General features: G+C 43.9%; 1 protein-coding gene across 1 annotated transcript in view; it reads left to right on the forward strand.

The window, feature by feature from the left end:
* Positions 1-23,918, forward strand: part of sox5 (SRY-box transcription factor 5) — an 86,006-nt gene that overhangs the window by 61,263 nt on the left and 825 nt on the right. Inside the window, exons 8-14 of the mRNA XM_053414951.1 lie at positions 294-388; positions 7,295-7,459; positions 14,616-14,808; positions 17,932-18,104; positions 20,990-21,092; positions 21,587-21,760; positions 22,872-23,088. Coding sequence (XP_053270926.1) covers positions 294-388; positions 7,295-7,459; positions 14,616-14,808; positions 17,932-18,104; positions 20,990-21,092; positions 21,587-21,760; positions 22,872-23,088 — 1,120 coding nt within the window. The remainder of the gene's footprint in view (positions 1-293; positions 389-7,294; positions 7,460-14,615; positions 14,809-17,931; positions 18,105-20,989; positions 21,093-21,586; positions 21,761-22,871; positions 23,089-23,918) is intronic.

Genomic DNA, 23,918 nt, shown 5'->3' on the forward strand with positions numbered 1-23,918 from the left:
TTTCATTAGGCCGCTACCGGCAGTGCACACAAAGGATGGCTTTAACAGCTGCGGAGGGGGACTCAGGTGGTGTGGGGGGGGGGGGGGCGAAGGTGGGTTGAGAGGGAGGAGAGAAGCGAGATGGGTGAGGGTTAAGAGAGGGGGGGATTCACAGAGGAGAAAAAGGAGATACGAAAAGAGAGGAAGAGAGGAGAAATTAAAAGACTTTATGAAGGGGGCACTGGTGTGTAAAAGTTGCTGCGCTACAATTACAAGAGTGAAAATGCTAAAATGTGATATACTCTTGTCTTCAGGTGACCCCTACCCTCTTCAGCTCATCCCCACAACGATGGCTGCTGCCGCTGCTGCTGCTGCTGCCACACCTGGCCTTGGATCCCTACAGCTCCAGGTTAGATAACATATCACGCAGCAAAAGGCACTTTCAATGTTACAAACTGATCACTTCCTTTTCACTTGGGTGGTCCAAGTGGGAATAAATCCCACTCACCCCTGACGGTGCTCACTCCACACACTGCTGCAACACAGGAGCACAAGCACAGCCACAGGGGTGGAAACACAGCTGTCACTTTCCGCCAAAGTGTGGACAGGGGAGCGATCTCCTGAAAACACGATCTCCACGATCAGAGCTCAGAAATCACACAGAACTGACAAGTGTAACTACAGCCTTCAGCTACGGCCCAGGACAGGAAGTACGTGGGGCTGATGTAGTCAGCTGGAGCGGGACAGACATGTTCAGATTGACTGTCAGAGTTCATCTGTGGAGGATGCTGAAGACATTTCCAGGCTCTTTCAAGAGCAAAGGGGCAACAATAGAATTTTTAACCCAGCAGATTAGAATTATGTTTACATTTTATCTCTTCAAAAGCACATAATTGCCAACACAGGAAGCCACACCAAAATATTGGATGTACTGAGCATGTACATGACGATGTCCAGCCATCATTTCAAAAGGGCCAGTCCATTTGTACGTGTCCTCTTTAAGTTTGATAAAGTGGTCGGCGACACAAAGTGAAGGGAACAAGAAAGCAGAGAAGAGATGATTCAGACAAAATCATAGACAAGAACATCGAGAGTCAACATCTGTTTTCCCACTTGTCAAGCTGAGTCTGCTCCCCTCTCTGTCTGAATGTTTAGAATAAGTGGCCGATCACTCTGCATCATCCTGACCTTCCTGACAATCGCTCGTACGCCCGCTCTCTCCTTCTGACCCCCGCACGCCGACAAACGCCCACAGACTAGACCTCACATACAGTACTTCCACTCTGATCCACGTAGGCTTTGGGGTTCCCCTTCTCCCAGGGGGTTAAGAGCTTGCATGGACGTCCTCTGAAACACATTAACCTCTGGCGTCGGGGCTCGGCCTCCGTACAGGCAGTCACTTTGAAACGCATATCATAAAACATACCACACACTCACACGTGAGAGAAACTGCTGAATCTGTTTCACTTACTGTTGACACTCACATAGGGGATGATGGGAAAATACGGGTTAAAGGTGAGGCAGTGTGTGTGTAATACATTTGCACCTGTCAGCCACATATGCTAGACACTACAGGGAGAATAGAGGAGGTATCACAGAGAATGGACACCGCTGTCGTCACTGTTTCATTATCACTCGTGTGTGTGTGTGCCTGTGTGGTGTCTGACCGAGAATAATGTCCTCTTTGCTGGTATTACTGTTCCAATCTAGCTGTCCATATGTTCCGACTCACTCAAAATCTCCAGTTGCTTTGTCCACCTTGCAATTGGATTTTTTTAAACCAGCAGGGAGGGGTGAGAGGACATACAAAGTGCAAAAACACATCTCACTAGCAGATTTCTTTCTTACAATCCTCCCGAAAAAAACACACACACACACCACGCTTGCTCACACACACACACACACACACACACACACACACACACACACACACACACACACACACACACACACACACACACACACACACACACACACACACACACACACACACACACACACACACACACACACTGCGAGATTAAGGCTTTGTCCGAAAGAAACGGATTTGCCCGGGCTGACACAAGTACAGATGTCTCAATGTGGACGGATTTCCTTTGGGATCGCCTCTGCGCCCTCATTTGATAAGGGGGTGTTTATGTTGCCCGAGACGAGACATGACAGTGAGCCAGGGCCGCAGGTCGCCGAGGCAACACAGTGGTTTGGACGAGAGGACACAAGTGGACCTACTTAGCTGAGACACACACACACACACAGATAGAGAATAAAAGATTTTCAGAAACGGTACACACACACACATAACCATCAGAGTATATGTGAGCACACCTTATGTACACCGTGTCATACAGATCAGTGAAACACAGAGTAAATCAATGTGGTCTTGATTGTCTTAGGTGTTTTAAGTACAACATTTTTCATGTCCAATAGTACAAGGCTAGTCTTTCTACCACCAGAAAGTGGAACTGATCCAACCTGATATAACCTTGACGACATGATGTAAAATAAAAGAAACATACAAAGTTGTTGTTTAAAGTCAATATATTTTTGAAAGTCTCTGAATATTAAGCATTAAATTTGACCATCAAAATCCACAAACCATATTGTAAGTTGATAAACCAGTTGTTTATTTCACTAAAGCAAATGTATTTACTAAATAATTAACTTTTTAAAGCATCCTAGTATTAAACCTTAAGCATTTAGCACATTCCAGTCTTTAACTTGAAAGTGTCCTCGGTAAACTGTCGATATAAAGGAAGAAATTAGTGAGATTTTTTCTTAGATTACACTGTATTAAAACTGTCTTTATAGAAAGAGAGAAGACTTAGCGGGAAACTCTCAATAGCGTGGCTTTGAGTTAAGTGCTGTTCTTAGAAAAATGTATTAATCTCTCAATGATTTAAAGCTCTTTCTATGTTTGAAACATCCTCCACAGAAATCTGCAGAGTAGCTCGCACAGTCAATGGGAGCTTAACACACAATCCTCCGCAGAAGGTTTTCAAGGCTTTGGAGTGTACAAGGTTGGCATTTAGCATCTTAATCTGGGGGATGAGAGTGACATTGTGCATTAGAGCATGTTAATCTATCTCCCTATTGACCCCTGATATCATTGATATCATCCACGTCACACAAATGGACTGAGAAGGACAGACAGAGCTCTAGGAAAAAACAGGAAAGAAAAATGCACTTATCCTGGCGAGGCAGTGCGAGATCTGCGATAAGAGGAAAAAGGCAGAGGTGCCGGAGAGGTATTTAGAAGGATGATCAGTTAAGGGATAAACAGTGAGAACGACAGATGAGGGGTGGAGGTAAGTGGAGGAGAAAAGTGTGGATGTGCGAGAGGGGGAGAAAATGTGTGTCTGTGATATAAACAGGGTCAATGGCGCGGGTCAGGCATCATATGGAGAGGCAGATGTTGGAACATATTGTCCTGGATTACCGCAATGTACACCGGAGAGATGGATGGAGGAACAACGGACAGGCGGGCTAGAGAGGGGGGAGAGGGAGAAAAAAAGAGAGGCAGGAACAGCTGAGCGGAGGTAAACGGGAAATCAATCGAACAACTCATTCCTCCAGAAAAACCTTATCTTGGAGAGAGAAAGAGCAGAGCGAAGCGTTTTCTACAGACATTAGGATTGCGTCAGTGTTTGTGGTATCTCCTTCTCGGCCGTATAGACCTCGCAGGGTTGCAAGGAAATACCATTTGGTGATAGCGGCACGGGATCGATGTGAAATCAATAAGCAGAAGAGATAGGCGTCCGTCTCGGCTTTAACGCATAATGAGAAAAGGAAAAGGATTATTCACAGTATAATAAATCTTTGCAACCATCAATCAATGGCGCATTATTTGCGTAAAGGTGTAAAAGTTATCCATCTATGTGGATTGTTTAAAGAAATATTATTTATGACTTACTTCCGTCACAAATAAGTTTCGATGAAATTAGTGACAAAAGTCAAAGTCAACTTTATTGAAATGCCGTTTCTCTCTGATTCCCAGTGTAAACATATACGGAGACAGAACATACCAGAACGAAACCTACTAGGTACTCAAAACATAGTACAAAAGACAAATAGTATGAGAGGATGGACCACAGGATGTAGTAAATAGAAGTTAAAAATAGCAGCAGTCAAGGAACGAAAGAAACAAGTTGATAAAGAGGTTTTTACATTGTCCAAAAACACTCTGCAGCTGAAAGAAAGCGCGGTGAGACAGACAGGAAGTCAGACAGACAGAACGCCGGAGAGGAATCCATTAAGATGCGTACAATAGTCCTCGTTGTCCGTGTAAACAATAGAGCTCAAGCTGCTCTGAAGCGCCGCTAACTCCGACAACAAAGACCAGGCAAGATGGTAATCTGACTAAAGCTGCAGATTATTGACCAAGAATCTCTCTCACACACACACACACACAGACACACACACACACAGCATCAATCGTACTAATACCAAACAATCACCCCCACATCTTAACTCAGAGAATGCAATTGTCACATGTCACCTTCTCACTTCTTGTCAACAGAGCTCAGACTGGACATGCTTACACACACTTACAGGAACACATTAGGGGGGTGGGTGTCATGTGACCAACTAACTGACCACCAGACACACTCACATGCACAGAAAAACACATGCAGATGTGTTGGCGCTGGTGTCACATTAAGGGATTATGGACATAAGGAGTGAGGAGGTGGTCTTAACAGTTCAAACGGACACACACACACAAACACACACACACACACACACACACACACACACATACACACACAGATACACAGCTCAGCAGTATGTCTGGCTAGCGAGTGACATTTCAAATTCCTTCATTTCATCCTGCAACTACGATTGCATTCCCCCCCTTTACTCATTGTGTTGTATGTGTGTGTGTGTTTGTGCTTGCCTGCGCTTGTGTGAGTTCGCTCCTCCAGTCACCCCAGGGGGCTTTGCGCTGTCACTTCCTGTTTGTTGACATGTATGTCGTTGTGGCGACGCTCTGGGCGCGCTCCACAGTGCCTCTGCCCTCTGTAATGTGTGTGTGTGCGTGTGTGTGTGTGTGTGTGTGTGTGTGTGTGTGTCATCGCTCGCCGGCCCATTGAGCAGGCTTTGAGTGACGGGAGCTGGCCTTGTAATGGAACTCAATTCACTCCGCAAATAAAGAGGCCTTTGAACCACTGGTCCGAATATGGCAGGACACACACACACACCGCCTGTGGTCCACTCGCTAGGGGGTTTGGCTGGTAGGGAAGGGAGGGGGGGGTAAGGGGTGTTCATGCTCGGCTGCACCACCCACCCTCACCTCCCTCCCCTCCATCACTCTCTCTCTCAGGAACCACAGTGCAGCTAATTGAAGAGAAACGGGCGAGCGGAGGCTGATCTGATCTCGGCGAGCTGGTCCTCCGCAACCGTGTCCGTGTGGCTCGCCAGAGCATGACCAATCTGATTTCCACATCAGCAGCAGCACACACACTCTCCTGCATCTACCTAAATTATCACCGTTCCCCTCTGTGTCTTTAGCAGCAGCAGACACTGTGGGCACAGGTTTATTCCCAGAACAGGGAGAAACTTCATCAGAGCCTCAGATAAACCGAAGCGGACTCATTCATTGGAGAAAATGGTAACTTTATATTTAAAACAAAAAGTATTTTAAGAAGAGGCTTAAACAAAATGTTACGGTGCAGAGAGAAGTCAAACTCAAACATGAAAGTTTCTCTTTTCTATAAGACATGTTGCTTCTATGTTGCCGTTGCATTGTCGCACAGGGAATGTACTCGTTGCCACATGTGAATGACAGTCAGGCGTGAGAGTGCTTCACATTCAAATATGAGTTTATTCCAGCACAACTACTTCATTGTGCGAGTGTGTCTGCTGCCAGTTTGAATTTCATTTCATTTTTTTGTTTCTTGTTTGTTTAAAAAGAGATAAATGCCTTTATTTAAGATAGCAGAGCCGAGCAGACGCTAATGTGGCTGTCAAGGGAGATAGAGAGAGGTACAAAAAGACAAGGAGAGAGAGAGAGAGAGAGAGAGAGAGAGAGAGAGAGAGAGAGAGAGAGAGAGAGAGAGAGAGAGAGAGAGAGAAAATAGCAGTGACAGCATCTCTTCCTTTGCCATTTGCATAAACCAGCCTTTGTCTGACGCTGGTGGCCGGCAGCCAAGCGCCAACAGAAGGACGGAAGTTAAACTTCCCAAAAAAAGAATGGTCCTCTTCCAGAGAAATCTTCCACCAGAAATAAATAACAATTATAACTACTCAAAAAAGGGAAGAAAAAAACACATCAGTTACTTCTCACAAATAACAACCGTTCTGCTCTTCAGAGGAGCGAATAACAATTCTGAGAGAAACAAAAAAATTGCATCTCGGAGATTTGTATTAGCCGACATGAAAGTAGAGTGAGCTCCGCAGGATGATTTCGAGGAGGAAGAAATGAAGAAGACGTGTTTATGAATGTTGAAGCTCCTTCCAAGTTGTGAATATTATGTTGTGTCTGTTGCTGTGGAAATACAGGCCAGAGACTGTTTTGTGTGATACAATGGTATTGCATAAATATTCCCGAGTATGTTCACACCATAGCGGCTCAAGCCATAATGCTTCTATTTAATTGGAAATTAATTAAATACATAAATAAGAAATGTGGGTAATGTTTTTTGTTCTGTTTCCCTAGGCAGTTATTGAATCAGTCTATCTTTGTTTTAGACTATTTAATATCGTTTTTGTGTGTTTTTGCATCTTATTGTCGGCGCACTAAAAACATCGTATGCACAAGACACTTCTGGCATGTCCCATCTGGCATGTAGCTCCACGAAATTTCCTCTCTCTCTCTCTCTCTCTCTCTCTCTCTCTCTCTCTCTCTCTCTCTCATTCTTTCCCTCTACATCATCACTTTTTTTTCACCTTGAGCAAGTGCCGGGCTCTCCGGCGTGACCTCGATAGCCCGAATGTTTTTTCTTTCTCCCACGATGCACCTGGAGGGGACATGGCCATCTCTGGGCCTGTCAGAGAGGCTGTTAGCGCTTCTCCCATGGGGTGAGGGGGGGGTTGACAGTGGAATCGTCCCTCTCTGTCACACAAACACAAGCCCGGCCACTAATGGCCTCTTCTTCTTCTTCTTCCAGAGCTTTTTAGCCACCGTCTTCTTTTTTGTTTGTGCGCTCTCAAGTATTCATTTATTCATGTTGTCCCTTTCTTCTCCTTTCTCCCCCCTCCTTCCATCTCCTTTCTTACTATCCCTACCGCCCCCTCCGCTCTTCCCTTCTTGTCAAAACCTGTCTGTCTCTCTGTTCTCTCTCCCCCCCATCTCTACCTGTCTCTCTCTCTCACCTTGCAGCAGTTTTATGCCGCTCAGCTGGCGGCAATGCAGGTCTCCTCAGGGGCCAAGCAGCACGGAGGCAGCATGCAGTCCCAAGCTCACCTGGGCAGACACTCCCCACCCAGCAACACACACTCCCACAGTGACAAAGGGCGCAGCTCCCCACAACAAAACAAGACCAAGGTAAAAAGAGAATTTTGTGCATGCCATGAAATGTTTGTGTTTAATGCCAGAAGTGCCAGAGGAGTTAATGAGTCAACTGTCGAACCGATTTGGTCAATATAAACTATTATTTTCAAATGTCCAGTCTCGAAAACAACATTTCCTTCCAAAAAGTATTTTCTGAAAAAATCAGCTATTGTCCTGTTAGTGGAATAAAGATTATTTTGTTTAGTTTAAATGAAAATCTTCCACTTTTTTAAGAAACTGCAATTTGTGTGACACCTGCTAACTGTACATACTCTGGCCTTCCTGGTGTTTCAACACAGACTGGGGTTGTCTTTCACTGAAGTGCATGGTCCGAAAATGTGTGTCCGGGCTTGTTTGATTGTTGCATCGCTTCCCGAATCTTGTGTCCTGAGCGACAGCCACCTCCTCATACTAAAGCAGGCCTTGCTCCAACTAGATCCTAAACCCCACAGTCACCTCTGCAAGTCAAACACCCACAACTTTTATCACAGAACTCTAGCTGGCATGTGGTCGCGGTGGACTTGAGGATGTATTGGTGTTTGTAGCGTTTTCTCGGCTGGCTGCCCAATAGGGGCGACGGGAGGCCTTGTGCCCGTTCAAGTGGAATTCTATGAATATCTGGTGGGCTGTTGAGACCCCCACTACCTTCACCCTCCCATAAACACTCGTACAAGCACACGCACACAAACACACATAACCCCTGTGACCCCTGCTGTCCTCTGTCTGCCCTAAGACTCCCGCCTCACACAAGGGTAGTGGTCAGTCACAAATGAACACACACACAACAGTATTGAGATCCCACTGAGTCTGACAATCTGAGCTCAGATTTGCTCTAACCCCACATTATATCACATAACTGAAAAGTTTACCTTTTTTTCTTATTTTTACCTTTACCTTTTTCTTATACTTTTGCTTCACATTCCTTTCCATCCCTCTCTTCTTCCTCCTTTTTCCTTTCCCTCTCATCTCATCTCTTCCATCCTCCTTGAATTTCCTCTCCTTTTCTCTCGTCTTGTCTCATACAGTGCCTTGCATAAGTATTCACCCCCCTTGGATTTTTTCCCATTATGTACTGTTACTAACTGGAATTCAAATAGAATTAAATAAACTTTTTCCCGTTTGATCAACAAAACATGCATAGTACTTTGGAGGTGCAAAATAAATTTTATTGTGACACAAACAATAATGAGAACAAAAAAGTTGACATCTGTTGGGTGCACAAGTATTCACCCCCCTGTGTCAATACTTGGTAGAACCCCCTTTCGCTGCAATTACAGCTGCAAGTCTTTTGGGGTATGTCTCTACCAGCTTTGCACATCTAGAGATGGAAAGGTTTGTCCATTCTTCTTGGCAAAAAAGATGAAGCTCAGTCAGATTGGATGGAGACCGTCTGTGAACCGCAATCTTCAAGTCTTGCCATAGATTCTCTATTGGATTGAGGTCTGGGCTTTGACTGGGCCATTTTAAGACATTAACATTCTTTAATCCAAACCATTCCTTTGTAGCTCTGGCTGTATGTTTAGGGTCATTGTCCTGCTGGAAGATGAACCTCCGCCCCAGTCTCAAGTCTTTTGCAGACTGCATCAGATTTTCTTCAAGGATTTCCCTGTATTTGGCTCCATCCATCTTTCCCTCTATTCTGACCAGTTTCCCTGTACCTGCTGAAGAGAAGCATCCCCACAGCATGATGCTACCACCACCATGTTTCACTGTTGGGATGGTGTGCTCAGGGTGATGGGCAGTGTTGGGTTTTCGCCACAAATAGCGTTTTGCATTGAGGCCAAAAAGTTCAATTTTGGTCTCATCTGACCAGAGCACCTTCTTCCACATGTTTGCTGTGTCTCCCACATGGCTTCTGGCAAACTCCAAACGGGATTTTTTATGGATCCCTTTCAACAATGGCTTTCTTCTTGCCACTCTTCCATAAAGGCCAGATTTGTGGAGTAGACGACTAATAGTTGTCCTGTGGACAGATTCTCCCACCTCAGCTGTGGATCTCTGCAACTCCTCCAGAGTAACCATGGGCCTCCTGGTTGCTTCTCTGATTAATTTTCTCCTTGTCCGACTCTTCAGTTTGGGTGGACGGCCTCCTCTTGGTAGGTTTGCGGTTGTGCCATATTCTTTCCATTTTCTTATGATGGATTTTATGGTGCTCAGAGAGATGTTCAAAGCTCTGGATATTTTTTTATAACCTAACCCTGCTTCATATTTCTCCACAACTTTATCCCTGACCTGTTTGGTGAGCTCCTTGGTCTTCATGATGCTGTTTGTTCAGTAATGATCTCTAACAAACTCTGAGTCCGTCACAGAACAGGTGTATTTATACTGAGATAAAATTACAGACATGTGGATCCTATTTACTAATTATGTGACTTGCAAATGTGACTTGTGAATGCAAATGGTCGCACCAGATCTTTGTTAGGGGTTTCACAGTAAAGGGGGTGAATACATATGCACTCAACACTTTTCAGATTTTTATTTTTAAATAATTGTGAAATCCATGTAATATTTCCCCCCACTTCCAAATGATGCACTATTTTGTGTTGGTCCATTACATAAACTCACGATGAAATACATTTTAATCTGTGGTTATACCATGACAAAATGTAGAAAAGTCCAAAGGGGGTGAATACTTATGCAAGGCACTGTATGTCTTCCTTTCGTCTCAACTTGTCTCCACACTTTACCTCTGACTGTCTTTCCACTTATTCATCCCTGGCCATCAACTTGTTCTTGAACTGTGCCAAATCCTTTGATCTCACAAACATACACACACAGTTAGGACGAGCTCCTAGTCCAGATTAAAGCGTGTGGTTGACCTCAGATCTTGCACCCTTGCTTCCTTGTCCCTCAGTCCTTCCTTCCACACACACATACAAACACACACACAGACACACTACCATCCCACCCCATTGACACACGTCTTATTACCATATATATGGAGTCGGGCTGACAGGCAAGTGCTGCGGCCTGTGGTGGAGGGGACGCAGGAAGCTGTAATGGCCTCCCCAGTCCAGCAGACCCACACAGACCCGGCCGGCCCCATGGAGCCAAAATGGCAGATTGACCGCAGAGCTGTTTTGGTGTCACTCCTCCTCCATGGAGTAGCTCTCTCAGCTCTGTTGATCTCTCAACCTCCTTCTCCTCTTTTTTTTCTTTTTTTCTTTATTTCATTCGGTAGAAACAGTGCCGCACTCTCGCTCTTTCTCAAACTCTCTCTTTCATGCCTCTCATTCTCTCGGTCTGTCTCTCTGGATGAGTGACATGTATATTTCAAAGGTGTGCTCCCCCTGTGGGCTCTATCTCAGGTCTCTAGTCATTTAGAGACCTGCTGCCTGCCTCTGCTCACAGCTGTTTGGTCTCAGGCACACAACGCTTAAGTGCTTTACCCTCGGGTGAGACACAGACACACACACACGTGTGCAAATGCACGGGCACACACACAGGTGTCGAACAAGATACCAACTAGAGACCATGCATCCCCCCCCCCCCACACACACACACACACAAACACACCCACACACACAGCCATGCAAAAAAAAATCACTGCAGCAAACATGCAGTTTTATTCTATGCAAGAGTGGATTTTTAGGCAGGCATGCATACAGACCCATACAATATTGCAATTCAAGTTATGAACCATATGTAGTCCTGTTGCTGACATGCATCACACACAAGCATCGCTTGAAAGACACTAAGTAAGTAGTATACTTAACTACAATTATATATTACTTTACCATTTCCTCTTTTTTAAGACAGCCTACCACTACATTTAAGAGGTACAATATGTATATATTAATATTAATATAATATGTTTTGTAAAAATGCACATACAATTGTTATTAAAACTATTATTATATATGTATTACCATTCTGTAATATATTGTATAATAATATATAATATATTTTGTATGTATATCAAGAAGTTTAAATGAACTCCAACTCAAATAGTTAGATCATATGCTCTTTTCATGCAACAAAAATAGATTATTGTATATATTGTATCACTCTTAAAGGAGCCAGTCTGTATTCTCAATATACAACTATCCAAGGTTGTACTTCTACTCAAGCTCTTTTTTAAATTCAGGGCTTTTAGATGCATTAAGTATTTTTTTCAATTGTAATACAGCTTTTAATTAAGTAAAAGTATTGTGTCTTACTACTCACATGTACATACACATTTTAATTTCAGATGTAGCATGCAGCTGTAAATGAGACCGAAACCTCAATTTACAACATCTGGCATAAACTGGCAATATACCAGATGCTGTCAATAGCACACACACACACACACACACACACACGCGCGCAAACATGCAGTGCAGACCCCCGTCATCACTTTAAGAGGTTTTAGGAAGATGTTTGTGGCCTTTGGTTTGTGGTTTTGGCTAAAATGCGATCTATGACCCTGGATGTCCTTATATAACCGTAAAAGTATAAACTAATGTGTCCTTGAGTTGATATCACGTATATGAGTCAGCGATTACAATCTGAACATGTATTTTTTATGGCCTAGTGCAGTTGAGGGCATAAAACTGTCACTGTCAAAGGTGAAGTCGCGTCTATGCGACTGTTGTCGCCATATTAATTTGTATTCCCCAAATACAAATTAATCGAAAATGCAAAGCACGTTTGCATACTTGAGGAATTAGTGTTTGAATCTGTGCCACATACTGTAAGACAAAGTGTCATATCTGCCTCCTCTGTGTCGTCAGCTGTCTGATAGAATTAGATATGACAATATAATTAATATCCGAACAGTCACTTGTAGCTGGAAGGAAAGGAAGGGGGGGAGGAAAGAGAGACGGGAAGAGAGAGATCCAGGAAGAGAGGCACAAAACAAGGTTTGGACTGTGGACATTGTAGCACAGACACACACACACCGATACACACAGACCTAATAAGGATAAACGACAGCAGCGCGCACACTTGTCCTGTTAATTGAACCGTCAGCCTCTGTGATAAGATGCAGAGGCCTGATGTCGCTTTCACATGTATGCATCCATACGCACACACACACACACGCAGACACACATACATGCATTCTCTCTCTCTCTCTGTCCCTCTGGCTCTCGCTGTCACTCTGCATGTTTTCGGCCTCAAAGCTGGAGACTGTTTCATCAGCCAAGAGAGACACAAAGCAATTGTATTAATTTGAGATTCCAAGCCTTGCAGAGGCTTTAGAGCCACACACACACACGCACACACTCTGTCATGAGATTTAGAGCTTGTTGAAGAATGACACACACAAACACACACACACACACACATACACACACATAAACAAGTCGGTCCAAGCCTCTCAGCTCCACTGTCTAAACTAATTCCTCCACACTGGCATAATGCAGGTTGGCCACCTTCCCACCATAGGATTTGGCTTGGCGCAGAGAGGAACACCCCCCCCCCCCCCCCCCCATCCACTGTACAAGAGGCGGAGGCATTATCTATTTGTAATAAATATTCAAACGTGTTCGCAGCCAAAGCCCACCATAGTACGGGGTCAGGATTGAGAAGATCCTGCTCGGTTTTCTTTTTTCTCTTCACGTCTCTCTTTTCTCTCCTCTTCTTCTCCGGCCCATTGTCTCACTGAAGGCATCTTTGGGGGTCCCTCCGTCTATTTAGAAAGACCCCCCTAATGAAGGACAATCCGGTTAGGCCTCAACGCACACGAACGCACACACACAAACTTGGGATCGCAGACGCACACACACAGGCACGTACACATGTAGGGGCTTAATTGGAAGGGCTTAATTGAGTTGTGAGGGGCTCATAAGGCTTAGTACGACTCAAGGAGTGGGAATCAGGAAAAGTCGGCCTTAATGAGTGGAGATACGGCACATACACATACACTACTTGCTACTGTATGTTGGATTCCGCACCAATTAGACTAATGATCAGAAAATAAAGAAAAATAATGTCTCTGTTCTATTCAGTGGCTTGAATTTAACTACAGTTGTTCCACACCTGTAATACTAAAAGTTCCCTTTTCAAAATCCACACATGAAGACAATTCATATATAAGTTAAAGTCAAGTAAATAAGTGAGTAAAACAAAATAACCTTAAAAATAAACAAGTTGTGTTCCTACAGCATACACACACAGCCTGTCGTTGTGCGTCTTTATTGGCGGGCCCATTAAGCCGTCCCTCGCCCCATGTTGTGTCTGCCTTTTAATTGCGGAGTTTTAATTACACAGAGTGGTCCGTGTACATCTGGTCCCTGGGCGATCTAATTCCTTCCTTCCTGTCATGTGACCCTCCGAGGCTCCCTCTGATTGGATTAGGTCACCGGTAGGGGTGGTGTTGCCATGACAATTAACGTAATAACAGCTCCGGGCTTCGTGTGGTGGTCCACATGGCGATTCATTTAGGGAACCACAGTCTGGTCTATTGTGTGCCGACATCGGTTGATTTAGATGAGTGATACAGATCTTTGAATACAGGGTGATGATTGGAATCATACTACGTGGCGCCTCCTTTATTATACAAATACTCCAAAAACTGATACTTCAAAAGAAATGTTGGTTGGGATATGAGTTTGTGTGTTTGTTTGAGGCAGAAACTGCTGCTGGTCCCCTGCATCTATGAGAGTAAGTGCAGTGTCTTTAGTCTCTCACGGCTGTAAAGACAGGTCGCAGTGTTATTTTTCGTAGGGGAGTCCTGTGCTGTTTACAGACTCAGTTCAAGGTGTTTTTCCTCTTCACGTTTGATTGTTTGCTTCGCTGCCCTCGTTTGCAACATTTGTCACGAAGCAGCGTTACAGTACTACATGTTTACCGGAGCCTGCATGTAGCATGTGCATGAGTCATGACTTCACTGGTTTGTTTGAAGGGTGACTTTGCCGTGATCGGCAGTCAGATATTCTGCATGTGAATGTCAGTGGTTTGCACCAAAATGTATGAATATTTATTTATTGTGTGTTCTGTTAATTTGTTTCACGTATGATGAGCTATTTGGAGACGGAGGCAGTGGCATGCACCTTTTTATTTGTCCCGCGGGCTTCCGTCAGATTTGCTTTGCATGGGTTTTTCCCGTTTGATCTGTACGAGTTTGTCTCGGTTAAGGGACAGCGAGGGGGTCCCTCCGGCCTCCTGCTTCCAAATTTCTACGGTGGTCACAGCAGGCGAAACTGTGCTGTTTTGGTTTTTGCAGGACAGTGAGGGTGCACAGCCACTGAACCTGTCGGCCAAGCCTAAGGCATCCGAGAGCAAGTCACCCAACTCCCCCCCAACTTCCCCACAGGTCCCTGGTGCCGCTGCTGCCAAGCTGGGCCACGCCGGTTCCATGAAGCACAGCATCGCCCCCTCCAGCATTGGAGGACCACCGACCAGAGTCAGCTCCATAGGTAAATAGAATGAAATGTCCATCACTCACACACAAACGCACACAGAAAACTTAAGGGCTTAAGTTGTTATAACATAGTACTAAATAAATGAAGTGCTAGCAAGATGGTTAGAGATTAATCTTGTGCTTACTTTTGTTTGGTCACCTTGAGCACACACGTTAAAGATTGTGCGTTGTTGTATAAAAAAAACATAGCAACGACAAGAATAAAAATAAACCTATGGTAATAAACCTTATAAAAAATGTTGCTTCCTAATATGCATAAGTACATCTTCAAGGAACACAGTGATACTTCTGCTGGTAGTGGCAAAGACGAGAATAGTCTTCTCCTCGTTCTCCTCTATTGTTGCTTGTGCCAGTACCATAATCATACCCGGCCATATGCACACGTACATATAATATGACATAAACTAATCACAATTTTTTTGTACTCTTAATCCATTTTTCACGCAACACTGATAGTTCAAATATTACACATATGTAACAGGCTATAATTAGTGTGTTCGTGTTTTTGTTCCATGTCGCTGTTTGCCTCGGGGCTGCTTCATTGTTATGTGTTTATTAGTGAGTGAAAGAGACAGAGAGACATAGGAGAGAGGGAGAGAGAGAGAGAGAGAGAGCAAGAGCGAGAGAGAGAGAGATGGGGATTAGCACATTTTTTTTCCCAAGCGATGAAGCGAGGGGGAATAATAAAGAGAGGAGCACATGACAGACAGGAGGTATCACCAATGAGATTAGACAAGCCTCTTACATGAGCCAGGACGGCGCAAACACCCAGCATCAATGACACAATGACAGCACACACACACACACACACACACACACACAAACACAATCCCACCTCCTCCTCCTATGCAATAGGCAGTTAGTCATTTTTTTCTGACTTCTTGGCTAATCTCACTGTTTTTCAACAAATCTGAGGATTTAATATCAGATTAGTGGATTTGAGGTCCCAGATGTTTTTTGTTCAGAAAAATGGATTACAGTGTTTAAAGTTAGTGTGTGATCCCTGCGGAATTATTTTTGTGTGGATACCAGTTTGTTTTTGTGTTGCACATCCAAGTCATGTCGTAGGAACACATAGGTCCCATCTGTTGCCACTGAGTTTACCCAGGCAGGCACCAGCACATTTGTTATTACGGTTCATAGTCTTATTAGGAATCTTGTTGCAAGTTCAGAGGGGGATAGAGGGGGCGGACAAATTGGAAAAGAGTCTAGAGGCGGTCGTTTGATGTGGGAGTGAGCGTGTGTTCAGGTTATTTAAATTAAGCGAGAACAGGAACAGACGGACAGACACACATGCAGAGGATGCAGTAGAATCAAAAATGGTGGCAGAACTCTAGTCAGTGATTAGGTCTGGAAATGTTCACAGATATAAATTCTAGTTACAGAATCCATATGTGTCTTTTCTTCAGTTTGAGTCATATGGAAGTTAAAGTATTTTTTGTTGGGTTATAACAAAGTTTTAGAATTTTTTTCAAATGTCCCAGAGACAAATAAAACAACGGGAAAGATGATTGAAATAGATCTTACTACAACCAACTCTATGTTACTTTACATTCATACAGCAACACCTATTCAATAGAAACTCAGTTTATTTGAATTCAAGTGTTTATAAAGTAAATAATAGCAGATTAATAGACAAGTAGTAAAGTAATATTGGTTTATTTAGTGTAAAGAAGATTGTTGGAGGACAGTTTCAGTCGGTCTCTGATAAATTCTCCGTAGTGCACTTCTCTTTAGATTTTGACACCTACAAACCTAGAGGCATGTCCATCCATCCATCCATCCATCCACTCAAACCAAACTGAAGGGCTGTCAGCGCCTGCAACTTCAGCCAAAATCATACATATGTTTTTTTTGTCCCTCCCGGTCAGAGTGTTTCTGTGGGTGAAAATGTATTTGCGCCTGTCTGGAGAGATTTGGTGCTCACTAAACTTGTGTATGGGGTGAGAAGAGAGAGGGACAGAGACACCCTTCCCTTGTATCTGGGTCACATTCACTTGTCTGGATGGTCAGCATTGCTGTCAGTCTGAGAGCGACCCGTACACAAGAATATCCATTGCCCCCCCCCCCCCCCCCCCCCTCCCTCTCTTTTGACACCAGATTAAAATTGACTGCCACCCGATTCCATCGGCCGCTCTACTCTCCATCCTCTGTCCTCTCCCGCCCCCCCCTTTTCGGCCCCCTGCTCACATCCAGATTTTCCGGTTATGACTTCTGAAAGAGTTCACGGCTCTGTCATTACCAATCTGAAACTGGTAATCTGGCCTGAGATGGCATTAGTGGTGCGGATTAGCGCAGATAAAGGCCCCATAAACCAGCCACAGCTCTTTGTTAAGAGCTAACACGGCTGATAGAGAGAGGCGATAGCAGGGCACACAATCACACACAAATACACACTGTGGTCCGGGCAGATGCCTCAGATGCCTCATCGGCGGCTAAGCTGCGGAAATAATAGGTGACGAGGAGATCTGATCTTTGCCGGGCAGCGAGGCAGATGTTCTCTCACAGGGAAATTAGCAGGACTTTTTAGCCTTAATAAGAGTCATCTGGTCACCTCTTGTCTAAGTAGAACAGTGAGGGTTCAGATGAGATGAGAAGGGTGTGTGTGTGTGTGGGTGTGGGGGGGTGTGGGTGTTGGGGTCTGTGTGTGTGTGTGTGTGTGTGTGTGTGTGTGTGTGTGTGTGTGCGTGCGGCTGAGGGCAGGTGGGGAGGTGGTGGGCAGTGTCGTCCAAGGCTAGCTATGGGCAGACTATGACTCACATGCCCAGCTCGACAGGCTAAAATGGTCAGAGCACGTGTGTGTGTGCCTTCAAGTCATAGAGAGAGGCACACTCAGAAAATGAGAGAGTGACACATACACACACACACACTCCAAACTCCCCTCATCAAGTGCACATGAATGTCTTTACCTTATGGTTCAGGGGAAGATTTATTCCAGTTGAAAACCTCCTGCCAGCCTCCCAAACCTAAAGACGCACACACACACACACATTTCAAGTGTACGTAAAGTAGATAAAGAGGCTCTAAATTAATTAGATCAACATATTGACAAATGTGCATAACCAAACTAATTGCTGGTCCTCTCTCTGCGTCTCCGTACCTGTCTGTGTCTCAGCAGACTTGTTGTCATCGCTGTCTTCAACAGCCTACCTGAGCGACCACGAGGCGGTGAGCAAGGCCTTCGCCGAGGCCCGGCAGATGAAGGAGCACCTGAAGCGGGAGCAGCAGGTCCTGGACGCAAAGGTGGCGGCCGTCACCAACCTTAGCCTCAACAACGGACGCACGGACAAGGTAAACAACTTTAAATTTCACTTATAAAACTGGGCATGGTGTCAAACTGTGTATAGACGGTGAAATTATGCTTAAATATAATGAAATCATACAAAATCATTGGTATTATAAAAAATAAAATAAAGCATAATTGTATATTTAAGACCACTTGTGCACTTTAACGTCTTTATGTATATTTGATCTGATCTTTGGAACACAAATGCACGCAGGACTTTTATTAGAAATGAGAAATGAGTCTAAATTCATAAATTCGCCCAAAAGGAAGAAAAAGAAAATCCAAAGTCCTCACAAGCTGCGTCAGCTCATTGTTCGCTTGTAATAATTTGTCGTGGCATGTGGCATCCCTACGTACCATGTAGGAGGCAAATCAGTGAACATTGTGCTCGCTGAAATGTGCTGAAGCTAAACGGGGCCAGATAAGGTAGAACCAGAGGCGTCTCAGAGGTAATGAGTGTGTCTGTAAGGCGCACTGCAGGGCTACGTGCGTGCGTGTTTGTGTGTGTGTGGCAAAGCGGAGCGTCGGAGAGACAGTAATGCGAAGTGACGGCACCGGCTCCTCGGCAGCGTGGCTAAACTGTGGTTATTTGTTAAACACATTGGGAGTCAGGTCGTGCACGCTCGCTCACACACACACAGAGCGAGCAAACAGGGCAGTTGAAGCATCTGCACCGCTGACACTCAACATCTTTATCTGTCTCTTTCTGTTTCAAACAGTCAAACCCACACTGTATTCAGCCCAGGTTTATTGTGCACGTTAAGACAGAGTGTACACAGTAATCTACTGGAGATCCAGTGTAAACACTTCAGTCTTATATACAGTTACATCTACAAGGTCCTGAGAAAGTTTGATAAATTCTGCAGGAAAGTTAAATATTTTATTGCATATTTTATAGTTTGTTTAACATGGCCATTGCATTAGATGGAGGTTTTTAACAATTTATATACACCTTATTACATTGCATTGTTTTTTTCCTTTTTTTTTACTAAACTACTATATTTTAACATATAAGAATATATGTTATAATGGTTTATAAGATAAAACATTCAAATTTAAAAGGTTTAAACAATGCAGTTTTTCATGTTAAATCAAGAATATAAATAGTAATAAACATACTTCAAATTCTCACATTGTTTAATTTAAAGTCCCAGCTATATATATATATATATTATTTTCTTTTTTTTCTTTTTCTAAGTAACCATAACTCCGATGCTACGCGCTCTTGCCGACTCCCATCTCCTCGGCCCTTTGGCTTTGTGCTACGCGTGCGAGTGTGAAGCATCTCGGCTCTCGGATAGCACAGTGTCATCTCTGACACACTCAGAGGATTAGTTTTGTCGCTACTTTGTGTCTTGGCTCCAGTGTCAGCCATTCAATCCACTTTTCTCATGTACTGTACCGGGGCTTAATGTCAGACTAGGCTGTCATCCACTCTGTCTCCCTGTTCATCTCTGTCTCTGCAGCCTCACACACACACACTCACACACACACTAACTGCATCACAGTGTTGCAACAGCACATTTAATCTTTAAATCTAAAACTGTGGGACATATTTTATGCTCTGTTAATTCCTGGCATAAGGTTCGACTGATCATCTAAAACATCTCTGATTTACATACAAAATGACTAAATCATTCCAACCAAACCAAAGATTATTGTTTATTCATTAAAACATTATGAATTCAAAATTAAGTACTTTTTAAATGGCTTTAAAAAAACAAATATGAACATTTTCCAGTAGGTCTCTGGCTTTTTATCTGCCTCTCCCCTCCCTGTCTTTTTAGCCATATTTATTCGACTCTCAGGGGGGAAATTATCTCCAACAATTAAACTCTGTTGGACTAAAAACAGAGAAAATGCATTTCATTATCATTCTGCCCTCCCTCCACCAGTCAGCCAGCTCGCCAGGGTCACATGTAAATGGAGAGGGACACTTTTTGGAAGGTTGTTTTAGAAGACGACAGTGTTTTGGGTGCCGGCGCTAATCGTATAATTAAACTGTAAAATGCTGGTGCACTCCAGTGTGTGTGTGTGGGTGAGTGGGTGTGTGTTTGTGCCAGAGCATGTGTGTGTTCGTCGGCAGCCAGGTTCTAGTGCAGAGTGTGCCGGCTGTTTGCATTAAGCATGTAAATGCTCAGTAAATCAGCCTTTTATTGGTTGTAATAAATACCCAGGGGGACGCGCGGCGTGGCCTCGCTCTCGTCTGCGTCGCAGTCACTCGTTCTGTCGCTCAATAATGCGTCGACCCTCCGGGGCCTCTGCAGGAGAGAGGCAAGCAGCCGCACTCGGCTCTCGCAGGTGGCTGCCAGGAGTCGCTGCACACACACACACACACACACATATATTATACAGTGTACACACCAATCCGTAAACATGTAAACAGGACTAAATGTAATCAACATTTTTGCACATGCAAACATACACACAGATGTGGGTCCAAGCGTGCAGGCGCAAAGCACTCTAACAATTTGATGTTGACATTAACATTTCCGCAGATTGACATGGAAATGAACAAAATCATAAACTGTCTATGTACCGAAACTGCTGCTGCTATTTATCTGCTTTCTCTCTGTTTGGATTAATTAATAATAACAATATTATTAACTGGCTTATTGCACATTAGACTAGAATGAGACTGAGATTCTTTCACTTATTGGTAACTGAGTTTCAACGGGCAAACTTGGCTTCAGATCAGTGAAGTTTGATTTTTATGCTTCAAACCCATTTTTCGCTGCGACATAAAAAAATAAATCTATTTAAAATCAGCGACATGATGTTTGGTGATAAGAAAGGAAACGAGTCGGTGTCACTACACGTCCGTGGTTTGGTTCATTCATACAGTTCACAGTCACTGACTCACTCGCTGTGAACTGTTTGTGTTGTTCAGGACAAGGCCGCCTTGGAGAGTCTGAGTCAACAGCTGAAGCAGCAGGCGGAGGACAAGTTCAGCCACGCCATGCTGGACTTCACCATGAGCGGAGACTCTGACGGTAGGCACACACGCCCAAGGACACACACACACACACACACACACACACACACTTGTGCATGGATTATTTTAGGTGACAAAACTTGCTTTCAATTGCTATATAGAAGAATTAGGCAACAAAATGTTGTTCTTAAGTTTAGGAGTTTTGTGGGAGGATATATAATTAACACTACAACATGTATGTACATCAACAACATGCTTCTTTAATGTTGACATCCTGTGAAAACCCTGCAGAGAATAATTTGACATTTCAGCTTCTTTCAAATAAATGATCAGATTGTTACGCAGTTTTAAATCTTTAAGGAGCAACAGAACTTTCTCAATCCCATAAAGCATTAAATTAAACATATTGAATTAAATCAAATAACATTAAATGTCATTGGTTTTCCCTTAAGAGAATGTCATAAAAAAAAAAACTTTTGTAAAGCACCTTATTTACGTCTGTATTCTATATTGTCTTCTTAACACCTTCCCTCCGTCTCCTCCCCTCCTCAGGCTCCCCCAGCGTGTCGGACTCCAGGATATTCCGGGAGGCACGGGGTCGCGGCACTAGCGAGCCTCACATCAAACGGCCAATGAACGCCTTCATGGTCTGGGCCAAGGACGAGCGGAGGAAGATTCTGCAGGCCTTCCCTGACATGCACAACTCCAACATCAGCAAGATCCTCGGTAAAACACACAACCCCAGCAACACACACAAGCGCGTAGCCTTTGTCTCACCCCTGTCACCACTACAAAGGAAGATGCATGCACTGTGGGTTATGATTCCCGCTTTCTCAAACACACACACACACACACACACACACAAATATAAGCTTGCGGAGATTTCCTTACAAGCGGCGGCATTGTGTAAGCTGCTGTTAATGAACGGCTGGGGAGAGCGCAGCTCCGACAAATGATGATATAATTCATTATGCATTAAACAAGCAGCGCGAGGCCGCCTGACATTTCCCCCGGACCGCCGGGATCGGCCCTGACATTTTAAAGAGCTCCTAAGCGTTTTATAACACAGGGAAATCTGGTTTTAATAAGCCTGCTCTCTCCCCCTCTTTCTCCCCCTCGCTCCCCCTCTGTCTCTCGATTGCTAACAGATCGCAGAACAGACAAAAAGCAGAGCGAGAACAGCCAAGTGCTGACAGCTTTTACCCATTAAACATACAGTAGTCAAGTGCAAATTCAGCCCAGATATGAAACACACGGGGAAAAACGTGCTCAAGATTACACCCACGCGCACACAGACACACACACATGCAGGAGACTGATGGTACAAATCTATGAGCAGAAACTGAGCTCAGAGAGACGGCAGCAGGTTAAGTGAAGTCCTCATTAGTTTAGATGATTACCTGTCGTCCTCGCTGTTCTGCTCATTAACCTCGCTTTCCCAGATCTGCGTTCTCCTCACCGGGTGAAACTTCCACCATTATCTTTGTGTGTGTGTGTGTGTGTGTGTGTTTTTCAACTGAGTGACGGTATGCACTTGTGATAGAGGGTCACACATGTCACACAGACATTTGTACCTCCCACACTCTGTAATTGATTTTCCACGCTGACGTACAAGCTCAAATTAAATCACCTCCTCAAAACAGATTTTTATCATCATGCTCCTGTAAAATAATCACAACCCTCTTTAATGGATTGTTCTAACGTTAACTGCCTTGCCGTTATTTCCCTTATCGTGCTTCAGTTACACTCGCCAGATGCAGACACGCTGTGGGACCGAAACAGATCGATGGGATTGTTAACAGTGTTTTCCTCCACCTCTCTCTCTACCTCCGTCCAGGCTCGCGCTGGAAAGCCATGACCAACCTGGAGAAGCAGCCGTACTACGAGGAGCAGGCTCGCCTCAGCAAGCAGCATCTGGAAAAGTACCCAGACTACAAGTACAAGCCGAGGCCCAAACGCACCTGCCTGGTGGACGGCAAGAAGCTGCGTATTGGCGAGTACAAGGCCATCATGAGGTCCCGCAGACAGGAAATGAGACAATATTTCAGTGTGGGGTAAGACGACTGTTTTCCACTCCTGTTGCTTAGAAATGGGGCCCAAATGGAAACGTGTGTCATAAGGAAGCCAGTAGTTTTTATACTTAGAGGGGATTATGTGTTTTTATATTTATATTATAATTAACACAATAGAGTGTATGAAGATTTTATATAAACTCATACGATGATTTTGTTAATACAGGAACCACATCTCATGGTGGATATTTCAAAAAACAAATCATTTTCTACAGTATTTCATGAACAGTTGCTTTATACTGTTGCTGACAGTATAAAGCATTTCTCTTGTTTTGGGGCAAACTATTTTCTAGAAAAAAATCTTGATGTAGAAGATTTTGTTTTGTTGTTGTTATAATGCAAAAGGTCAAAAACAGTAGTTTCCACCCCTGGGGTCTGGACCCAAACATGAGTATAAGAATATAAAGTACTTTTTTTGCTTCCTTAAAACTAGATTGTTTCCCCCCCTTATTATAATTTTTTTCCCCCAGACCTATAAAAATATTCTTAGGAAACAAAAGGACTAACAAATATTTCCTTGGTAGAACTGGTCGCAGTTGGTTTTATACCCAAGGACTTTTTTGAGATTAATATCAATTTGATTTATGATTAACCTGCCAGTGTCTGGTTAGCATATCTTAGTATCAAGTTTTCACCCGAGCTTACATCCTAATGTTGGTTGGTTTGTGAACAGTAAAAAACTCAACAGATTTCTGCGAAACTTGGTGGAAGGATGTGGTATCAGTTTGAGAAGAACACATTTAATTTTGATACTTATCCAGGATTTTTCCTGATCTTTCTTTAACATTACGAGATAGGGTATTTTTCAACAT

Source organism: Pleuronectes platessa, chromosome 22 (assembly GCF_947347685.1).
Source record: "Pleuronectes platessa chromosome 22, fPlePla1.1, whole genome shotgun sequence".
NCBI lineage: Eukaryota > Metazoa > Chordata > Actinopteri > Pleuronectiformes > Pleuronectidae > Pleuronectes > Pleuronectes platessa.